Source organism: Lonchura striata, chromosome 4 (genome assembly GCF_046129695.1).
Source record: "Lonchura striata isolate bLonStr1 chromosome 4, bLonStr1.mat, whole genome shotgun sequence".
In the NCBI taxonomy this organism is placed as follows: Eukaryota; Metazoa; Chordata; class Aves; order Passeriformes; family Estrildidae; genus Lonchura; species Lonchura striata.
In genome coordinates, this window is record NC_134606.1 from 34,950,361 (window position 1) to 34,968,548 (window position 18,188).

General features: G+C 35.8%; 1 protein-coding gene across 1 annotated transcript in view; it reads left to right on the top strand.

The window, feature by feature from the left end:
- The window catches only part of VEGFC (vascular endothelial growth factor C), a 69,460-nt gene that overhangs the window by 45,622 nt on the left and 5,650 nt on the right, over positions 1 to 18,188 (top strand). Inside the window, exons 2-4 of the mRNA XM_021549410.3 lie at positions 6,293 to 6,506; positions 8,497 to 8,687; positions 15,760 to 15,911. Coding sequence (XP_021405085.1) covers positions 6,293 to 6,506; positions 8,497 to 8,687; positions 15,760 to 15,911 — 557 coding nt within the window. The remainder of the gene's footprint in view (positions 1 to 6,292; positions 6,507 to 8,496; positions 8,688 to 15,759; positions 15,912 to 18,188) is intronic.

Below are 18,188 nucleotides of genomic sequence, written 5' to 3' on the forward strand. Positions count from 1 at the left end.
GATAAAATATTGCCCTAAAAATGCTGACATACATGAAATGTAATTTCCCTTAACATAGAAATTTTACACTACTGACTACCTCAGCCTAAATACTTATAAACTTGAGGAGCAATATTAAGTAGTATATGCCTAGGATGATTTTCTAGCACTTTATGATCTTCTCAAAACAAGAGAAAAAAGACATGATATATAACAGTGACACTTCTGTAGTCTTAAGATTATCCTTGCAGCCAATGTCTTTTTCTTCCTTCTTAGCAAATTATTTTGAATTTCTTCCCAAACTTATTTATTTTTCCTTGCCTGTCTACTTTGTACATTCCTCACTCCTCCCATTTATTTGTTTTCTTTTCCTGATGTTATTCTTAGTATTTAAAATGCCATAGTGAATAGAAATCACTTAAAGCAAAATAAATTCAGACTTATTTATTTTGTACTTTGATTCTTACTTTTTACATTTGTCTGATGTGCTTTGTAAACTCTTTGGAGCAGAGACTGATTCTAATCTCTCTGCTGTTGTCATGATGTTTTGATTTAGTTCATTTTAACTGCAGTGGTCTTTCTACTTATTTGAAGTGATGTAAAATAAAATTTATGTTCACTGTTACTGTTTGGCTTCTGTAAGACCCTGTTTTATTACTGTATTGAATGGTAACTTAAAAGTTTGCAACTACAGTCATCCAAATTTGCTGGTGACAAATGGGTGCATGGGAGGTCGAAATCAGGGATTTTGCAGCAAGACCATAGAAGTGGACATAAAAGTTGAATTTAATTCTTAACAATAGCTACAATTTCTAATTAATTGTTTTTTTTTTTTTTACTGGCATAAACTTCTACAAATACTAGCATTGAAATACATGAAACTGCAATAAATTATTATGCAAGTGAAGTGTTTGTAAATACTTCTGCAATATTTCCATTTGCTTACAAGTAATTTCAACATTCAGATTTAAATACTTGATTTTAACCCATTTCAGTCAATGAATAAATACAGAATATAAGCATCTTAAAACAGAGGGCTTTATAGACAGCATTTTCCTATTCAGAATTGTCCACAAAATCCTTGAAAATGAAATGAGCTGACAACTGTAGACAGAACAGATATATAAGGTACCATTATAGCATATTGCACCATCAATTGTGTGTCAAGCATGCTGCCAAATATTAAGGGTTCTGACCTTTGTTATTAATAATAGAGGCAAACACTGGGGACATATGAAAGATAAGCAATGTAATGCATGGAAAATCTATTATACATTTGACTTTGTTAATGGATATAAAGCCTATTTGGTATCCTGCCCTTTCTCTTGCAAGCCATGGTTTTTTGAAAAACTGGAAATACCATGTAATGGAAAGCCACATTGTGAAAAGAATACTTGGATAGAATGAAATATTCTGAAGTTAAATAATAGCAAGAGAGCACTTGTCATCAAGCTTTGCACCTTTATTTATATGTATTTGTCACTTTCCCTGTTCCTCATGAAAAATGTGAAACTAATGAAATGGAGAAGTGTATCTTTATTGTATTCTCCATTCACACTTGTATTTTTAGGTTGTTATTTTTCTTAATATCACCTATCATCTTGTAGAGTTTGTCTAGTCAAAGGTTTAATTAGTGTCTTTTTCTAGAATACACCTTCTAGCATTTTCAGATGTTCATGCAGGACAACAGTGATAATAGGTAAAAATTACAAAAAATAGTAGAATGGTCAACCAGAGGACAAACACTTATGAAGGGAGTAGTGGTGTTTAAAAAAAAAAAAAAGTTCAAACCCCAATCCCTTAACTGACTTGAAAATGCCAAGAATATCAAAAGCGTAGAATAGAGAAAACTCCTTCCTGTTCTCAATCATTCTTGGCTCTATTTCCTGCTTCCTTCTTAATGTAGAACATAGATTACAGAATGCATTACCATTAAAACATTAAGCAGTGTTCTATTACTTTTTTTTCCTCCCTTTGAACTTATATTTGGGAATAACTAGCTTGGTGACAGTAATTGCAGCTACAAGCTGTATTTCTTTCTGGATTTCACTAATCTGCATTTGCATAAGAAGAATGAAAAATGAGAGATCCTCTAATGTCTAATACATTTTTGTTGATGTTACTTTCTTTGTCGTCATATATTCTAAATGTGTTTAAGTCTCAAAATTGTTTTGCAATGGAAATACAGTGTCCCACACTAAAAGCCAATGTATAATTAAGAAAGCAAAGAATAAAAGATGTGAACCAAGACAGTATATTTTTGGGAAATTACCAAAATTTGCACAAAATCAAAAATGTTGCCAGACTATTATATTTACAGAAGCAGATTGATACTTCCCTTAAAATGTAAGAAACTCTTTCTAATGATCCTTAATGATCTGATGCTTATCCAGTATGCAGGACACACTCTTGTAATCATCCAGAACTTAAGATTTCATTTGATGCTCATGTCAACAAGATGTTTGGCTGTTCTACAAAATTAAATCACAAGTTCCTTAAACAAATGTTCCTCTAAACAGTTTTCCACAGATAAGAGCGATTTGCTGCAGTTAAAAAATACATGGATGTAAAGGAAGAGATAATTGATCTGTATCTCAAGGTAGCACTGGAAGCATATTGAAAAATCAACATATATTTTCTTTTTTTTTCCCCCTAACTCTGGGAACCAGCTGCAGTGTATATAGTACATATATATATATAAATTTCCTTCTCCTTTTCTTTCTAAATTGGAAAAGGGGAGAGAACAAAAGTCTTCTAGTGATTGTTTTTCCATGGTATAAATTTGAATCAAAACTCTCTTTACAACAAAATTAAGCTAAGCAGAAAATATTTCAGATGCAATAATGCTGATTTTTTTAAAGTAATTTTATATATCTTCTCCAGAAATTGTTTTCCTTTTGTTTGTATTAAGGGAGTACTCAGAGAATCATAGAATAAGGGACCCATCAGGATCATTGAAGTACAGCTCCTGGCTCTGCACACAGCAGTCCCAAGAGTCCCACCATGTACCTGAGAACATTGTCTAAACACCCCTTGAATTCAGAGAGGCTTAATGCTGTGACCACTTCCCTGGGAAGCCTGTTCCAGTGCCCAACCATTCTCTGGGTGAAGAACCTTTCCCTGAATCCAAACTAAACATCCCCCAGCTCAGCTTCATGCCATTTCCTCAAATCTTGTCACTGGTTTTGTGATGAGATTGATGTCTGCCCCTCTGCTTCCCCTTGTGAGGATGTTGAAGACCACAATGATGTATCTCCTCAGTCTCCTTTAGACTGAACAAACCAAGTGTTCTCAATCACTTCAGACCCCTCACCAACCTTGTGGTTCTCCTTTGGATGATCTCTAATAGCTTGACTTTTTTTTTTTTTTTTTTTTTTTTTTTTTTTTTTTTTAATATTGAGGCACCAAAAACTGCACACAATATTCAAGGTGAGGCCACCCCAGTGCAGAGCAGAGAGGGACAATCCTCTCCCTTGCCCAGGTGATGCTGTGCCTGATGTCCCCCAGGACAGGGTTGGCCTCCCAGGGCACTGCTGACTCAACTTGACATCAACCAGGATCTCCAGGTCCCTTTCCAGAGCGCTGCTCTCCAGCCTCTCCTTCCTTAATCTATACACACAACCAGGACTGCCTTGTCTCAGGCTGTAGGCACTATGGCCCATGGAATATCCATAACCCATACTAAATGGATAAAATAAGACTTTCTTATATTTGATACAATGCTTAACTAAAGCCATTAATTTCTTCATATTTTGAGTTTTATTCATACTTATTTAATACATGTATAAAAAATTTTGTGTCCAGCTAGAAAGACACTACTTGATTGCCTGACCAAAGATGAATTAATCAGCATGCATTATTTCTAACAATTTCACTTTCTTGCTCCATGCCTGACTTCTTATCAACAAAGTAATATTGAGTTTCATTACTTATTTTCCTGATGCTCTAGGCCTCTATTTTGAATATGTGCAACAGCAGTAGCCAATGTTTTGTCTACTGTGGGCTGTACAGGCTTTGAAGGATTCATCAGAGGTGGCAAAGCTTTGGTTGAATTCTCTTTCTATGTTACCCCCATGATCTGCTAGGACTTCCTAGGATCAGCTACTGGATGGCTAACTAGAGGTTTTATTCCTGTGCCTTTTACATAATAGCCTGGCTTCCAGCCTTGTGACAGGATATACGTGCTGTGCCATGCGTATTCCCATCACGTGGCAGACGTTCATCTGCAGTGCTGGCATTGTGCTGGTGCAGCAGCTTGTTTCCCATTACTCAAGGGCAGCAGCACCCTTAGGAAACAGTCTGGCAGGAGTGAGGCTGCTCAAGCCCTGCGCCTCTCACCTCTCAGAAGGTGCAAGCAGCAAGTCGCCAAATTTGTTGTTTGTTAAGCTTGGATTTTTGTCTGTGACCCACTGATTGAGACCCTGAGTGACATCCTGCAAGGTGAGCAGGGGTGATAGGGAGTGAAATTTTCTGTGTTACCATTAAATTTGGTGTCAAAGCTCTTGGAAACTGCTTGATGCATGGCTTGGGTCAGGGATGGCCCTTCCTATAGTGACAAGGAAAGAGATGAAGATATGCATGGGAGCATTCCTGAGACGATAGCTTGGTTGTTGAAACCTCACAGGACAGTGATCTGCAAGGACACTGTGATTAGTGAGGCTTAAGTAAAAACATTTTTTTGAAATTCATAACACTTTGTCAAACTCATTGAATTTACAATTGGTATTAGAATAATAGAATCACAGAGTGGCCTGAGTTGAAGGGGACCTTAAAGATCATCTTAACTCTGTGTCCCCTGCCATGGACAGGGGGCAGTATCTTTCACTACACCAGGTTGCTCACAGCTACATCCAGCCTGCCCTTGAACAATTCCAGGGACTGGATAATCTATAACTTCCATGGGTGACCTGGTCCAGTGCCTCATCCTCTTCACAGTTCTGGATATAACTGTGTTTACAGAAATGAGGTCTGTGAATTTGCCTTCTCCTGAGGTGTTTCTGCTGCATTTGACAGCAGATGAGGGAGTAGATAAAATTATACATGCCGTTTTATACCCTTGCAGCTGTTTGTGAGACAAGGAACAGTTTTGATTCAGCTGGGCTAGTTCCGAGCTACCTGTTTTACTCACGTAATGTTCAAAATCACTGAACTGAAGGAGTTTATTTTTTGTTAGTGGTGGAGTTGGATAAGAAATCATTAATTTCAGTTCATATAGCTTGGCATTTCTACATTTAGACGTTTTATGTTCCTATAGGCTTTTTGAGTAGAGCAACAATTTTGTAGTAAACTGTAGAGAGTCTCCAGCCAGCTGATGCATTTTGTACTAGTGTACCTCTGTATTTTGTGTCTTATACTGCCATCTAAGGGCCATGTAGGCTGAGAAGGTGGCTAAAGGTTCTTCAGTACTCTTCTTTCTCCATACTGCCCCTCTGTTTGGGAAGTCAGCAATCCATGAATGAAAAAGGTGGGCAGGGGATAAAAACCAGTGTTTTGATGCAGTATGTTTCATCTAAGAGAAACAGAGGAATCTTCCTGGTAAGCGATAAACTGAAATGTCAACCTCAGTCATTTAGAAAACTACAGTTACAATGAGTTTGTGTAAAGGCCAGAGAATAAGAAAGCAAGATTATGGGATTTGTGGCTACCCCTGAAGCAGCAAGGGCATGTGAGATCTAGATTCTTCAATGGACCTAAGTCCTCATGTCCTACTGATTTAGGAATTAGTGCTTTATAATAAAATTTGCTTTTTAAGATTTTCTCTAGAAAGGTACAACATTACATTATTTAGTTTCTTGGTTTGGTGTTTTGTTTGGTTTTCTGGTTTAGGTTTTTTGGTTTTTTTTTTTCTTTTTTTTTTTTGACTGATTTTGCATTTCTGGGTATTTTGATTTTCCAGGAATAAGGGAGTAAAGAGGAAAAACTCAGTCTTACTTTAGTAGTATATGATATTCAATAACATGAACATCATGTAAATATTTTGGGGTTCAATCATTCAAAATTTTATCACAAAACCTGATCTTTCTAAGATAAAAATGCATTTTTTTAAATAATCTGCAAACTGTACTTGTATAGGCTTAATTCTATAGCTCCTTTCTCACATAGATATTTTGAACTACAAGGGTGATAAAGAAGTGGTGGAAGAAGCAAAACATTTTATTGTTTGTCAATATAGTAATGTTGACATTGAGCGAGAGAAGCAGTGTTTATAATGAGGACCCCTTTATTTTACATTGTATGACTTGCTTTTCAGGCTAGTTCCCAGCAACCCTTGTGTACCAGGGAAAGTAATTAATCTTGCATGTTACTTTGGCAGGCTCACGGAAGCAAAGACCTGGAAGAGCAGTTGCGGTCAGTGTCCAGTGTGGATGAGCTCATGACAGTACTTTACCCAGAATACTGGAAAATATTCAAATGTCAGTTGAGGAGAGGAGGTTGGCAACACAACAGGGAGCACTCCAGCTTTGACACAAGATCAGATGATTCTCTGAAATTTGCTGCAGCACACTATAATGCAGAGATCCTGAAAAGTAAGTACAGGACATAATCCTCATTCCAACACACAGAAAATGAAAATCTGAAGGCTTTTCAATTGTGTCAAAAACACTTTAAAAGCTAAGCATTGTCAGTAAACCAGCATCAGCACTTTGATAGGATGTGTTCTCTATAATGTAAAATCTTTGATAGTCAGCCTTTCATAACGGAACAAATTACTCTGCAGGGATATTTTATGTATGTCCATTGTATAAAAGTGCTTTCTCAGCTCAGCAGAGAGAGTGAAGTGCTTGTCTTCAAGAATAAGGAGTCCTACTTCATAGAGGCTGTAACAATTTTGCAGAAATCAAAAAGGATGCTAATAGTTGGGCTCATTGAAATATTTCTTCTCATTTTCTGCTGTTGCATCACGGCTGGTAGTGCTTTCTTCTCTTATGCGTTATGGCTTTGGAATGCCAAATAATCCACTTGTAGCTCTTTCATGTTACAAGAAGATAGTTGTAATGATGTTGTGCTAAAACAAGCAAAGCAGTTTTCAAACCAGTGTGTTTGAATACCTTTCAGTGTTTCAGATAGCTTGGATGAAAATATATTAACTTACAGTTTAAGTCAGTGCTTATAGGGAGAGAATGCAGGATTTATAGCAGGAGGTGTATTTTTGGACATGATATTGGAAATCATGTACCTTAATGGAGAGTTTAAAGTACACATAAGGCAAAATTTCCATTTTTGTTGAATAGCTTACCAAAATCTAGTGCCAAAAGGGAATAAACTTACAGCTGTAAGTCTCAGGGATGTTTAGTGTAAGATTATATTTAGTAAAATGTTGTATAACATGATACAAAGTCGTTGCCGAAATTTGTGTGAATAATCTGGGCACAAAAATCATCCATCAGATTAAATCACATGCGGTACATAATTGCTAAATACTTTTGCTTTAAATTACACCCTTCTAGTTAAAAAACTAAACATGTATTTAAATGAATTTCACATTAAGTGTATAAAATTTAAAAATTCTAATATATCCCAGTGAAGTACTGTGTGGGGCTGGTTAGAATTACTTTGCAGAAGTGTGCAGAACTAAAGTGCAGATTTTACTCAAGATGAGACTTGCCCCAGGTGAAGGAAGGACACAAGCAGCTTTAGCTGCTGGCCAGCAGTTTGAGGGAGCTGATGCTGTCCCTCCCTCTGCTCTAGTGAGACCCATCAGTAGCACTGTGTGTCCACAGCATCCAGCTCGGGGGCCCCAGCACAAGAAGGATGTGGACCTGTTGGAGCAGGTCCAGAAGAGGGCTGTAAGGACATTCAGAGGGCTGGAGCACCTCTCCTATGAAGGTGGGCTGAGAGAGCTGGGGCTGCTCAGCCTGGAGGAGAGAAGACTCCCAGGAGTTCTTACAGCAGTTCTTACAGAACTCCCAGGAATTCTTACAGTTCTTAAAGGGGTCTATGAGAAAGATGAGGAGAGATGTTTTAGCAGGTCCCGTTGTGGTAGGACAAGGGTAATAATTTTAAACTAAAGAAAGTAGATTGACACTAGATAAAAGGAAGAAAACTTTTACTATAAGGATGGTGAATTACTGGAACATGTTGCCCAGTGGGGTGGTAGATGCCTCATCCCTTGAACCATCCAAAGTCATTCAAGTTTGGATGGGGCTCTGAGCAATCTGATCTGCTTGAAGATGTCCTTGCTCATTACAAGAGGGTTGGTCTAGGTGGCAGGTGACCTTTAAAGGTCCTTTCCAACACAAGTCAGGCTATGATCCTGTGCTTTAAGGTCTTCCCTGCCTGTTCCCGTTTAGCTCCACTGTGACTTTTCATCTGCTCCATGACGATATGTCATGTCCCTATGGAGGAGAAAAATCAGCTAGAAGGTAACATAGAGATATGTATTTCACTGACTAAAGGGTGTGACTCTAGAATTTAATCTTCTGGTTTGGAAGTTTAAAAAGGAATCCTAATTTGCTGCAGGATAGTTTTGATTTTAAACAGTTACTTTATAACATGAAATTCCTTGTAACTTGGCAGGTATTGATACTGAATGGAGAAAAACTCAGTGCACGCCACGTGAAGTGTGTGTGGATGTGGGAAAAGAGTTTGGAGCAACTACAAACACCTTCTTTAAACCCCCATGTGTATCCATCTACAGATGTGGAGGTTGCTGCAATAGTGAAGGACTTCAGTGTATGAATATCAGCACAAATTACATCAGCAAGACAGTAAGTTCTCACACTTTTACAGTTCATGTACTCCTTGCAAATACATTTATGTTAATGAATATTTTAAACCTTCGTATTGCTACTATGACAAAGGAAATTGTTGATTCCATAATACAGAGGAAAAACAACTGAAGACACTACTGCCTGGAAAAAAAAAAAAGTATCTAACTCTCTTTTCCCCAAAATATTTTTATTTTTCAGGGGAAAAAATAAATTATGATTTCCCATTCTCATTTTTGAGGCTATCCATAAAACTTAATTCTCTCTCTTTTTTTTTTTTTTTTTTTTTTTTTTTTTTTTTTTTTTTTTTTTCTTTCCCATCTATCTTATGTCTGTATGGGGCAAGCACTCCATGGAAAACTAGCATGTAATTTTATTAGTGTAGACTGCTGCAGGACATGTTCAGGAGGCAGGATACATGTTTCAAATAAAGCCTTTTAGGTAGGGTGTTTTGCTATTTTAAGACATATTATCATTATGTGTCTATTTGTTTTCTTGTAAACCATCTTCTTTGAGTATATGTGCAGGTTTTGTTCTTCAAGTTCAGGGTTAGTGATTAGGTAGGAGTGTGCAGAGATCATGTACTGACCCTGTGAGCTGCCTTTAAAGCAGCATGTGCTACATTATTCTAAGTATATATAGGAATTATTACAATTATCTTTCAATATTTCCCTCAAAAATAATGTAAAAATAGTCATACTTAAAAGAATTTCCTAGAGTATTTTCCTGTTATTTGGTATTTGTTAGTGGTTTTGTTGGTTGTAGGCTTTTTAATTTTTTAGTGTAAATTTTGCTTCCTTTTTCAAGAGGATTCATCTAGCTGAAGATGCAGTACATATTTATAATGAAGACCAAAAACTGCATAGCCAGTTATAAAACTGAAGCCCTTAGAAATGTCATTCCTTTATCAAAAAAATTCTTAGTGCTCTAAGCCTCTTCTGGGGGGAATTAGGAAAAGGGAACGCAAAGAAAACAGTAAAACCCATTAATTTTGTAGAGTGCACTTTCTGCTCTCATTTCTCACCAAATCTGTCTGTCTGAAATGGTATATACTTCCAAGAATTTTCAGTCCTAAATTTAGGCTACTGGTAGACAGCCATGCAGCACAGGAGTAATGTAGCTCAAATAGCTTAAATGAGGATAACAACACTGACTTTGTTTAAGCCTTACTGTTTTTCTCATTATTAGGAGAAACCATTGTCTCAATTCCACTTGCTTGAAAGATGCAAATATAATTTTCATTTTAAAACCCAAGAAGTGGGACTTTTTTTTTTTTTCACACATTGGTAAATTTCAGCTTACCAAAATAAAGGATTATTTCATCACAGAGAGAGCTGTCCACATAACACAAATTTCCTAGTTTTTGAGCTAAGTCAGTTTGGACTAAATCATATCTTTCTCTTCATCTTACTGTTCACATCTGTTGAGTAAAGTAATTTTTTACACAGGAGAAAATGTTTAGCACTGAGTTTCCTTTTGAAGTTCGTGATGCTATTGGTGATGATACGACGTAGGAGTAGTTAAAGATTTGAGAGACTGAAAAGGAAAATCTTAAAGGTCTTATTAGAAAGATGAGGCAATAATACTGTTTTGTTTTCTTACTTATCCTGTAAAAGCAAGCAATTGTATCTATGAGTTTTCTGTCTTGCTTCTGATTTCCAGTTTTATCTGGTCCTTGCCAGAATGCAGTTTTAAAAGAAACCTTAATAAAGGAACAGACCTATAGCTATATATCTTCATCTGTCACCATCTCAATTTTTTTAAATTTATGTGACTACAATTTAAGCCATATCAGATGAGAATTAGGAAGAAAAAAAGTATTGGATTCAAGACCTTCTGTGGAATTCAGGTACCCTACGCATCTACTTTTGCCACAATTTTTCTTGTTTCCTGAAAGACATGAGTGCTAATAGTTTTATCATGATTCACCAATTTTTAGCTTTATTTTTTTGTGCATAAGCTCTGTAAGATTACTTCATACTGTTCACCCTGCATTTAATGAGAAATTAATTTTTTAGCTGGAGTTCTTACTGTGAGGGCAAGCACTAGCATTGGTTCCAGACATTAAAATATAAAGAAAGATTATATCAGCTTCCATCAAAATTAATTAAAAATAAAGCACAGAAATTATTTTTATAGGGGGCAAATAATTGATTTCCAGAAGAGTGGACCAGGTCAGATGTTCCCAGATTACCTTGTGGTCCAGAGCAAGGTCAAAAATAGAAACATATTCTGCTTCCTTTAATACCACTTTTTCCCAAACCCTGTTTTTGTAGTTGTTAAGGGATGTTTATACAACCAGGATTGAGATATGAGACAACTTCTTAATTAAGATGCAGTACAAGATCTGTCACAATATTTGAAGACTCCCTAGGCTAATTCACAAAGTGTAGCAGGTCCTCTCCTGCCTCCAACAGCCCATTTTTTAAGTGGTGGTTTGCCTCGTAAGGATCTGTGGGAGATGTGACTGGTTGGGTTTTCATTTTGTGGTGTGGTTGTTTGGGTTTTTTCTCTGATTTGTTATCAAACAGCTGTTCTCTGTTTCCATGGCACACATAATTCAACAATGCTTACAAAGATTGTGGAACTACCTAGTGCAGTTATAGCCTGTCCCTCAGCAGCGCTTTTCTATGCCCCACCTACAGGCACTTGCTCATAGGTTGAAGGGAAGCAAGGGAGAGATGTCAAAGAGCTGTTTCATCCCATTCTCCCTCTTGGCTGTCAGGAAGGACATTTTTTTGGCTTTTTTCAGATCACTTGTTGTAAAGGTCCTAAATCATCTTATTTCATTATTACAGTTATAGTGCCTCAAGGGAAAACATCTATCCAAGCAGATCAAAATTAGATTTAGAGGAGATTTTCTCACAGGAAACAAGTTAACATCTTGAAATTGTTTGCCCAGTTTGGGATGTATGTGGTGTTCTTTTTCACAATTCAGAGATACGCCACAAGAATATTCTGTTGTTTTCAACATTAGTATTTCAACCTTTTCCCATGCATTTTTCTGTTAGACTAACTATTGTAGTGATATAGTAGGTACTTTTAATAGTGGGGTATATATAAGTTCCAAAGTTTTTTTGTTAATATTTCTGGGAAAATAAAGGGATTAAAATAGAAAAATTTAGTATAAGGAACCCAAGCATATTAAATAAATATGGCTTTATTGTCAAATAGCTGGTTTTGTATCCCACATAAACCTTGAAATAGTTTTTCAAGAAAGCTCAACAGTAAAATAATGACGATATGCCATTTCTCAAATAGTTCATTTTCATTCTTTTCAATATGGAGATGTTTAGTTTTGAAATCGGTCTTATGTCCTTAGTTTAAAAATCTCTCTAGACACATTGTACTGTGTTACACTGGTTATATTTGGCTGGCCTTACTGACACTTTAGAAAGTGCAAAGATCACAAGTGATGGAAACTTAGACTCAGTCAATTTAAGGGAAACGTGCCAAAATAAACCACAGGCCATCAGAAGAACATGAGATAGTTAATGTAAATCTTGGGGAAAAAACATACATAAATCCTGTATTTGAAAAGTATCTAGAATGATGGCCTTCCCACACAATAACAGTTTTGATATATTTCAGAAGTCAGTGAGCATATTAATAATTTTATGTGTGCTGATACAACGGATATTGGCACATATGATGATAGTGCTGAATAAATTAATTTAGCTACTGAAGCAAAGAAATGCTTTGTATAAAAACCCTCAGTTTTTCTGGTAAGTAAGCTATGAAGTCCTTTTAGTGTAAAGAAGACACCATCAAGGCCATGGATCAAAATGGCATGCCTTTTGGGGCTTTGAGTAACGTGGTCTAGTGAAAGGTGTCCCTCCCCATGGCAGGGGGGGTCTAATTAGATGATCTCTAAGGTCCTTTCCAAGCTAAACTATTCTATGTTTCTAAGAATCAGTGAGAAGGAATATATATTAAATTGCTTTTTCGGGAGTTCTGATAGCACTTTTTGTCAACACATTCAGAGATTCCCATCTTCTGTTAGATTTTTTCTTTTTTTCTAAGGTTAAAATCATATTAAGTTCTAGGTTGTGGACAGTACTTGCAAGAGAAACCCTAGAAATGGTGTGGAAGACCTGCTATCTGGTTTTCTGTGGTAAAACAGCTTTAGACTGGCTGTATGGCAGGTATTGAATTCTTATTAAATGGATTAATTATTAATGGCTTTCAATTGTTCTTCAATTACACAGAGCTCCTGTTAGTATGTGCTATACTCTGAGATTAACAATGTGTAACTGACTTACGTTTACAATTAGCAGCTTTTCAGGAGGAGGACGGAGCCTTGTGATTATCTGGGGGTTTTTTTGGGTTTGGTTGGTTGGTTTGGTCTTTTGGTTTGTTTTTTGTTTTTTTGGTTTTCTTTTTGTTATATACATTACTCTTTAGTTATACAATTGCTCATTGCTTCTGTTGTTGCTTTCTACTGGTTTACTGACAAAGCAGTGTTGGTGGCAAAAAGGTACAGGACAGCGTGGGCAAGTTGAGTCTGTATTTTTCTTTTATTTGCCTCTGACTAGAGCAATACTCATAAATTACTGCTTTATTTATTACAGCTACTAACATTTTTCAGAGCAATAAATGCTCTCCACTTTTCAAAGACTTCTCTAATTCCTACTGTTGTCAGATCTTATGTTCTTCTGGATACTGAAGTTAATTTGTTGTAGTCTTTGGTACTGAATTTCTGTCTTTAGCCTGAAGGACATGGCTTTTCCCTTTAGAGTGAATTAGTCTGATTTTTTATCATAATTTAAAGTTGCAAAGGAAGAGAAGATTTGGGCTTCTAAGAATGCAGTAAATCCAATATTTTAGCGAATGAGGGATCAAACAGAAATATAAGCCATTTGGTCTACAAGAAGAATTACCCATTTGGACCATGTGGGTAGCAGCAATAGTAGCCACAGCCAACAGTGGTGCCAGAAAAAGAATTGAGAACCAGCCTCATACATAGATGTTACGAGGCATTTTTCATAGAAATACCCTTTCTATGTATTGACATTTGCCAGACATGCCCTATAGTGACAGCAGATGTTGAGCTTATTGTTCTGTTGGATGAGGAAGGAGAGAAAAAAAAAAAAGTAGATGTTATCAAAACTATGAAGCATTGTTTATGGTCAGGTTTTACATAATCTGAAATGTTTTACTTAGATGAAGATTTGAACATAAGTGAGGCATGTTGAGAGTTTATTCACTTAAAATAGTTTCACTGAATAAACAGTAACAACTATTGGGTGAGGTAGAATACATTACCATTAAGAGGATTTATCTGGGCAAACTGAAGACAATTTGAGGAGATTAAGGAAGCTAGTCTACCTTTATGGTTTTTAACTAGACTTTTTTCTCACTGAACCACTGAAGTGTTGATGGGAATAGTTGTTAGCAATATTCATCTCATAATGGATACCTTTCACAGCTTAAGTGGAAGGATAAATGTAAATTAAGATTAATTCATGTTCACCATCATTTCCTTTTCCATTACCATGATTGATACAGCTCAGCTGGTTTTGTGAAATGTGAATCTTCTGAAGCTGAATACCTCTTTTAGGTCCTTTGGAAATGTAACAGTTGTCCCATGCTGCCATCCCTAGTGGTCTGGAGTCTGCTATGCTTTGCAGCATGGAAAATTGATCTACTGAAGAATACAGGAAGAATATGCACTTGTCTTCCACTGCAGTTAGGTCCATTCACAGACTCATGCTTATTTAGTTTTCTAAGATTTTTCAGTTCTCTTTTTATTTCGGCTTCAGAAAAGCAAGGTCATACTGTCATGAGAGAACAGAAAAAACAAGATTCTCCTTCATGTGTAATATTTTAATTAAGTTCATACTCTTTGTTCTGCCCGTCATTCATATATATCTTAAAAGAATCAGTTTTCTAGCAGGTGAATGAGTCCCTTAATAGTGTATTTTATATTTTGATTCTGATTATCAGTATTCTGATTATATGTGCATGCTTCGTATATGACATACTCCAAAGTTACAGATTTTTAAAGAGCACTGACAATATATCTCAGCTACAAATTAGTATTTTATACAATCTTATCAACTGCAACTGGAATAAAAAAACAGTCACCAGTTTTAAAGGTAATAAAGTCCCCAGAAGATGCAGAAATGTTCTTAAAGGTATTTGGAAGAATGACTGAACACCTAAAAGGCAGCAGTGCATTGTTGCCCATCTTAAACAGTATCAAAACCCAGCTTTTAAGACTTTGACCTAGTGTATTTGTCCTAGCTTTTCAGGAGATTATGGAGACTCGAGTTTTACAGCAAAACCTACTTAATTTGATAAAGTAGATGTCCGTAACTGAAAACTGAAATGAGTCTCTTTGTTTTTCTGTTATCACTTGTTCAATTTTACTACAAGGTATCACTGAACTTTTCCTCTTTCACCAGTTGAACTATAATTCCCACTAAAATTAAGGTTTTGTTAATTCATATACAGATTATTTTATCAGTAGTGGATATTTCTTAATACTTTGAAAAAAAAATATGGATAGCTAAAGATATATTTCATCAGGATAGGCATATAACTCGAGCAGATACAAATACAAAAAATTTAAAAAATGCAGTATGCTGCAGTTCAAACGTTATTCATCCAGAACTGGTTTGATCAAAGTCTACTATACTGCTGTTTTACATAATCTTTTTTAATTGTGCAACTGATGTATTAAGTGCTAACTTACTGTCTTCTTTATATTGTTCTTCAGCTTTTCAAAGCACCTTCCAAATATTTCATTTTGGATTTTTTTAAATACTGCCAATTTGAAGTTATCTCCTCTAGAAATATGAGTTCTTCGAACATTTTCCTCTAGCATATTAAATGTTATAGTAAGCAAACTGACATGTGACAGGGTTTAACACTAAAAATGTTAATTAACACACCCGTAGCTATTGTATTCATTTTGCACATAATAATTATTTAGCAGTATAATTGAATGCTGTAATATAAAACAAAAAAATATCTGAACTTAAATTTGTGATAGGTTTTTCGTATGTCCTTACATTAGTTTTAGCTGGGTCTCTAACAGAAGTTTTTTGCTTTGCTTTGCCTTTTGTAGCTGTTTGAGATCACGGTGCCCCTGTCCCACGGCCCCAAGCCCGTCACCGTCAGTTTCGCCAACCACACGTCCTGCCGGTGCATGTCCAAGCTGGATGTGTACAGACAAGTCCACTCCATCATAAGGCGTTCCTTGCCAGCAGCACAAACTCAGTAAGTATGAGGCTTGTCTTTCCTTTCACATTGTGAGCAAGCCTATATAATTCAGATTTAAAATACTGCTTGGACGTTTTCACAGTTAGGCTAGGCGAACTATGCATGGTAGTAGCAGAATGCATTCTGCAAGGGAGCTGCCATTATTTTTCACAAAGACAATTTTACTAAATTCATCTTTCTACCCACTAGAACAAGATGATTTAAACCTGAAGAATAGCATGTGTGGGATTTTCTTGATGAAAGAGCTGCAGTCCAATTGAGAGTTAAAGAAACCATCAGCAAAATCAATTTATTTTTAAAACAAAAGCTAAAAGTATCTTTGTAAATAATTAGGAGACAACATTTCTCTCTCAATCTATATTTTCATATTTTAAATGCTTTTTTTTTAAAGGCTTGTTTTTAGGGAACCTTTAACTTACAAATCTTTTTTTACATTTTCATGTGCCAGAGGTACATGTAAAATAGAATGGAAGGGGAAAATAGAGAGTTAATTGGCATTCCATAGAAATAGCATATTGATTTTTTGTGTGTGTGTGATTTTGAATGAAAAATGTCACAGAACTTTCTGTCTCTGGAAACTGATTTTAAGTTATTAAAACACTCAATTTTAAAACTTCATTAATTTAGAGATTTGAGTGATTATTTTATAAGGTATAAATATTTAGGAGGTCAAAAATACATAATAGAATAAGAGTTGCTTTGATGAAGAGTCAATAACTAGAAGCCAAACTGGAATGAATTGACATTTTGAATAAGGTGAGTGGGTAGAACAAATTTCTTAAAGGTGTTAAGCATTTTCCTCAGTGGTTTCAATCTGTTTAAGTCTGGATGTTTTCTAACATGTTCCTAAACATAGATTGTATTCTATTTGAGTTTAATTTATTTAATTTGCTCATCAAAACATAGATCATAAACAGTGGCTTGGAAATAAATCTATTAATAATTAGTTTAATTAAATAATTAACAGATTATTCAAAAAACCAAACCCAAGAGTCAGTAAGAAAGTCAAATTATGTTGAGTCTCTCCAGCTTCTCAGGTTTCTAAGTTAAGAGCAGTTGTAATGACCCATGCAAGAGTTTGTTTTAGCCAGGAAACAGCTACTTGTAGTTCAGGGAGGTGAGAGTACAGATACCAGACTTGGACCAGCATTCACAGGTAGCTGTTTGTCCTGTGACTAAGAAATCACGCTTCAACAGAGGTAAGAAAACATAGTACTAGATCAGAATATATAAAGGTCTTCTCTACTGCTACTTAATGTATTTAAGTTTGTAATCTGTGGCTTTGTGCAATGCAACAGGCAGGAGGGTTTGTTTTTTTTTTGTTGTTTGGTTGATTTGGTTTGGGTCTTTTTAACAGAATACAATAATATGTCTGTAGGTTATCTATAACTATTTTTCAAGAGGAATTGGAAGGCAGGCTAAAGGAAACGTATGCCAAGTGAGGCAGCAAGAGTGAGATAGTTATTGGGATAAAATCAGGAAACACTAGCTTGGTAAAACATGAGGTGAAGCAGGGTGATGTTAACCACAGCAGTATTTATAAGTGGAGTGATTTAGTGTGTTGAAGGGGAGTGATCTTGAATGATCACAGAAGAATATCCCAGCACCTGCATTTTTGAATGTGTGAGTAATGATGCTCAGGGGAATGAAAAGTTCATCAAATGTGTAATATAGGTGTTGTCTTAAAAGATTATTAGGATTTTAGAAATACTACAGAAACAATGAATAAATTACACAACCCGGATACATGAAGACAGGCTTGACTTATTCAAAGATGTAATGTCAGCTGTGGTGATAAAGAAATTGCAAGCAAGAAAGATGAGATAATACACATAAATATTCTATCAGTGATTCACCAGACAGCTCAGTGCACTCATTCTCTAAAAAGGCAACAGCTGCTTTTGGATTTCTTGCTTTCTTTGTTACCACTACCTTGGCAGCAAACTGTAGCAGGGAAAGAGGACTAAAGTGTTAACTTGTTTATTGTCTTTAAAGTGAGGAGACATCACTGCTGAAAGTCCAGTTCTATAGGATCAAAAAGGCTGTCCAGAATGAGTGACTGATGAGAAAGTGTCAGCTAATGGCACATAGCTTTCACATAAAGTGGAACAGAATCTGATAAACTGATTTTATTTTTTAAAGTTTTGCCTACAGAATTTATTCCAAAATTATTATTGTTGCCTTTTTGACATCTTAAATTTGAATAAAAGCTATCTGGAAAATCTTGCCTGTTACCATGCAGTATTTGGCATGCAAAAGAATTGTTATACTTGT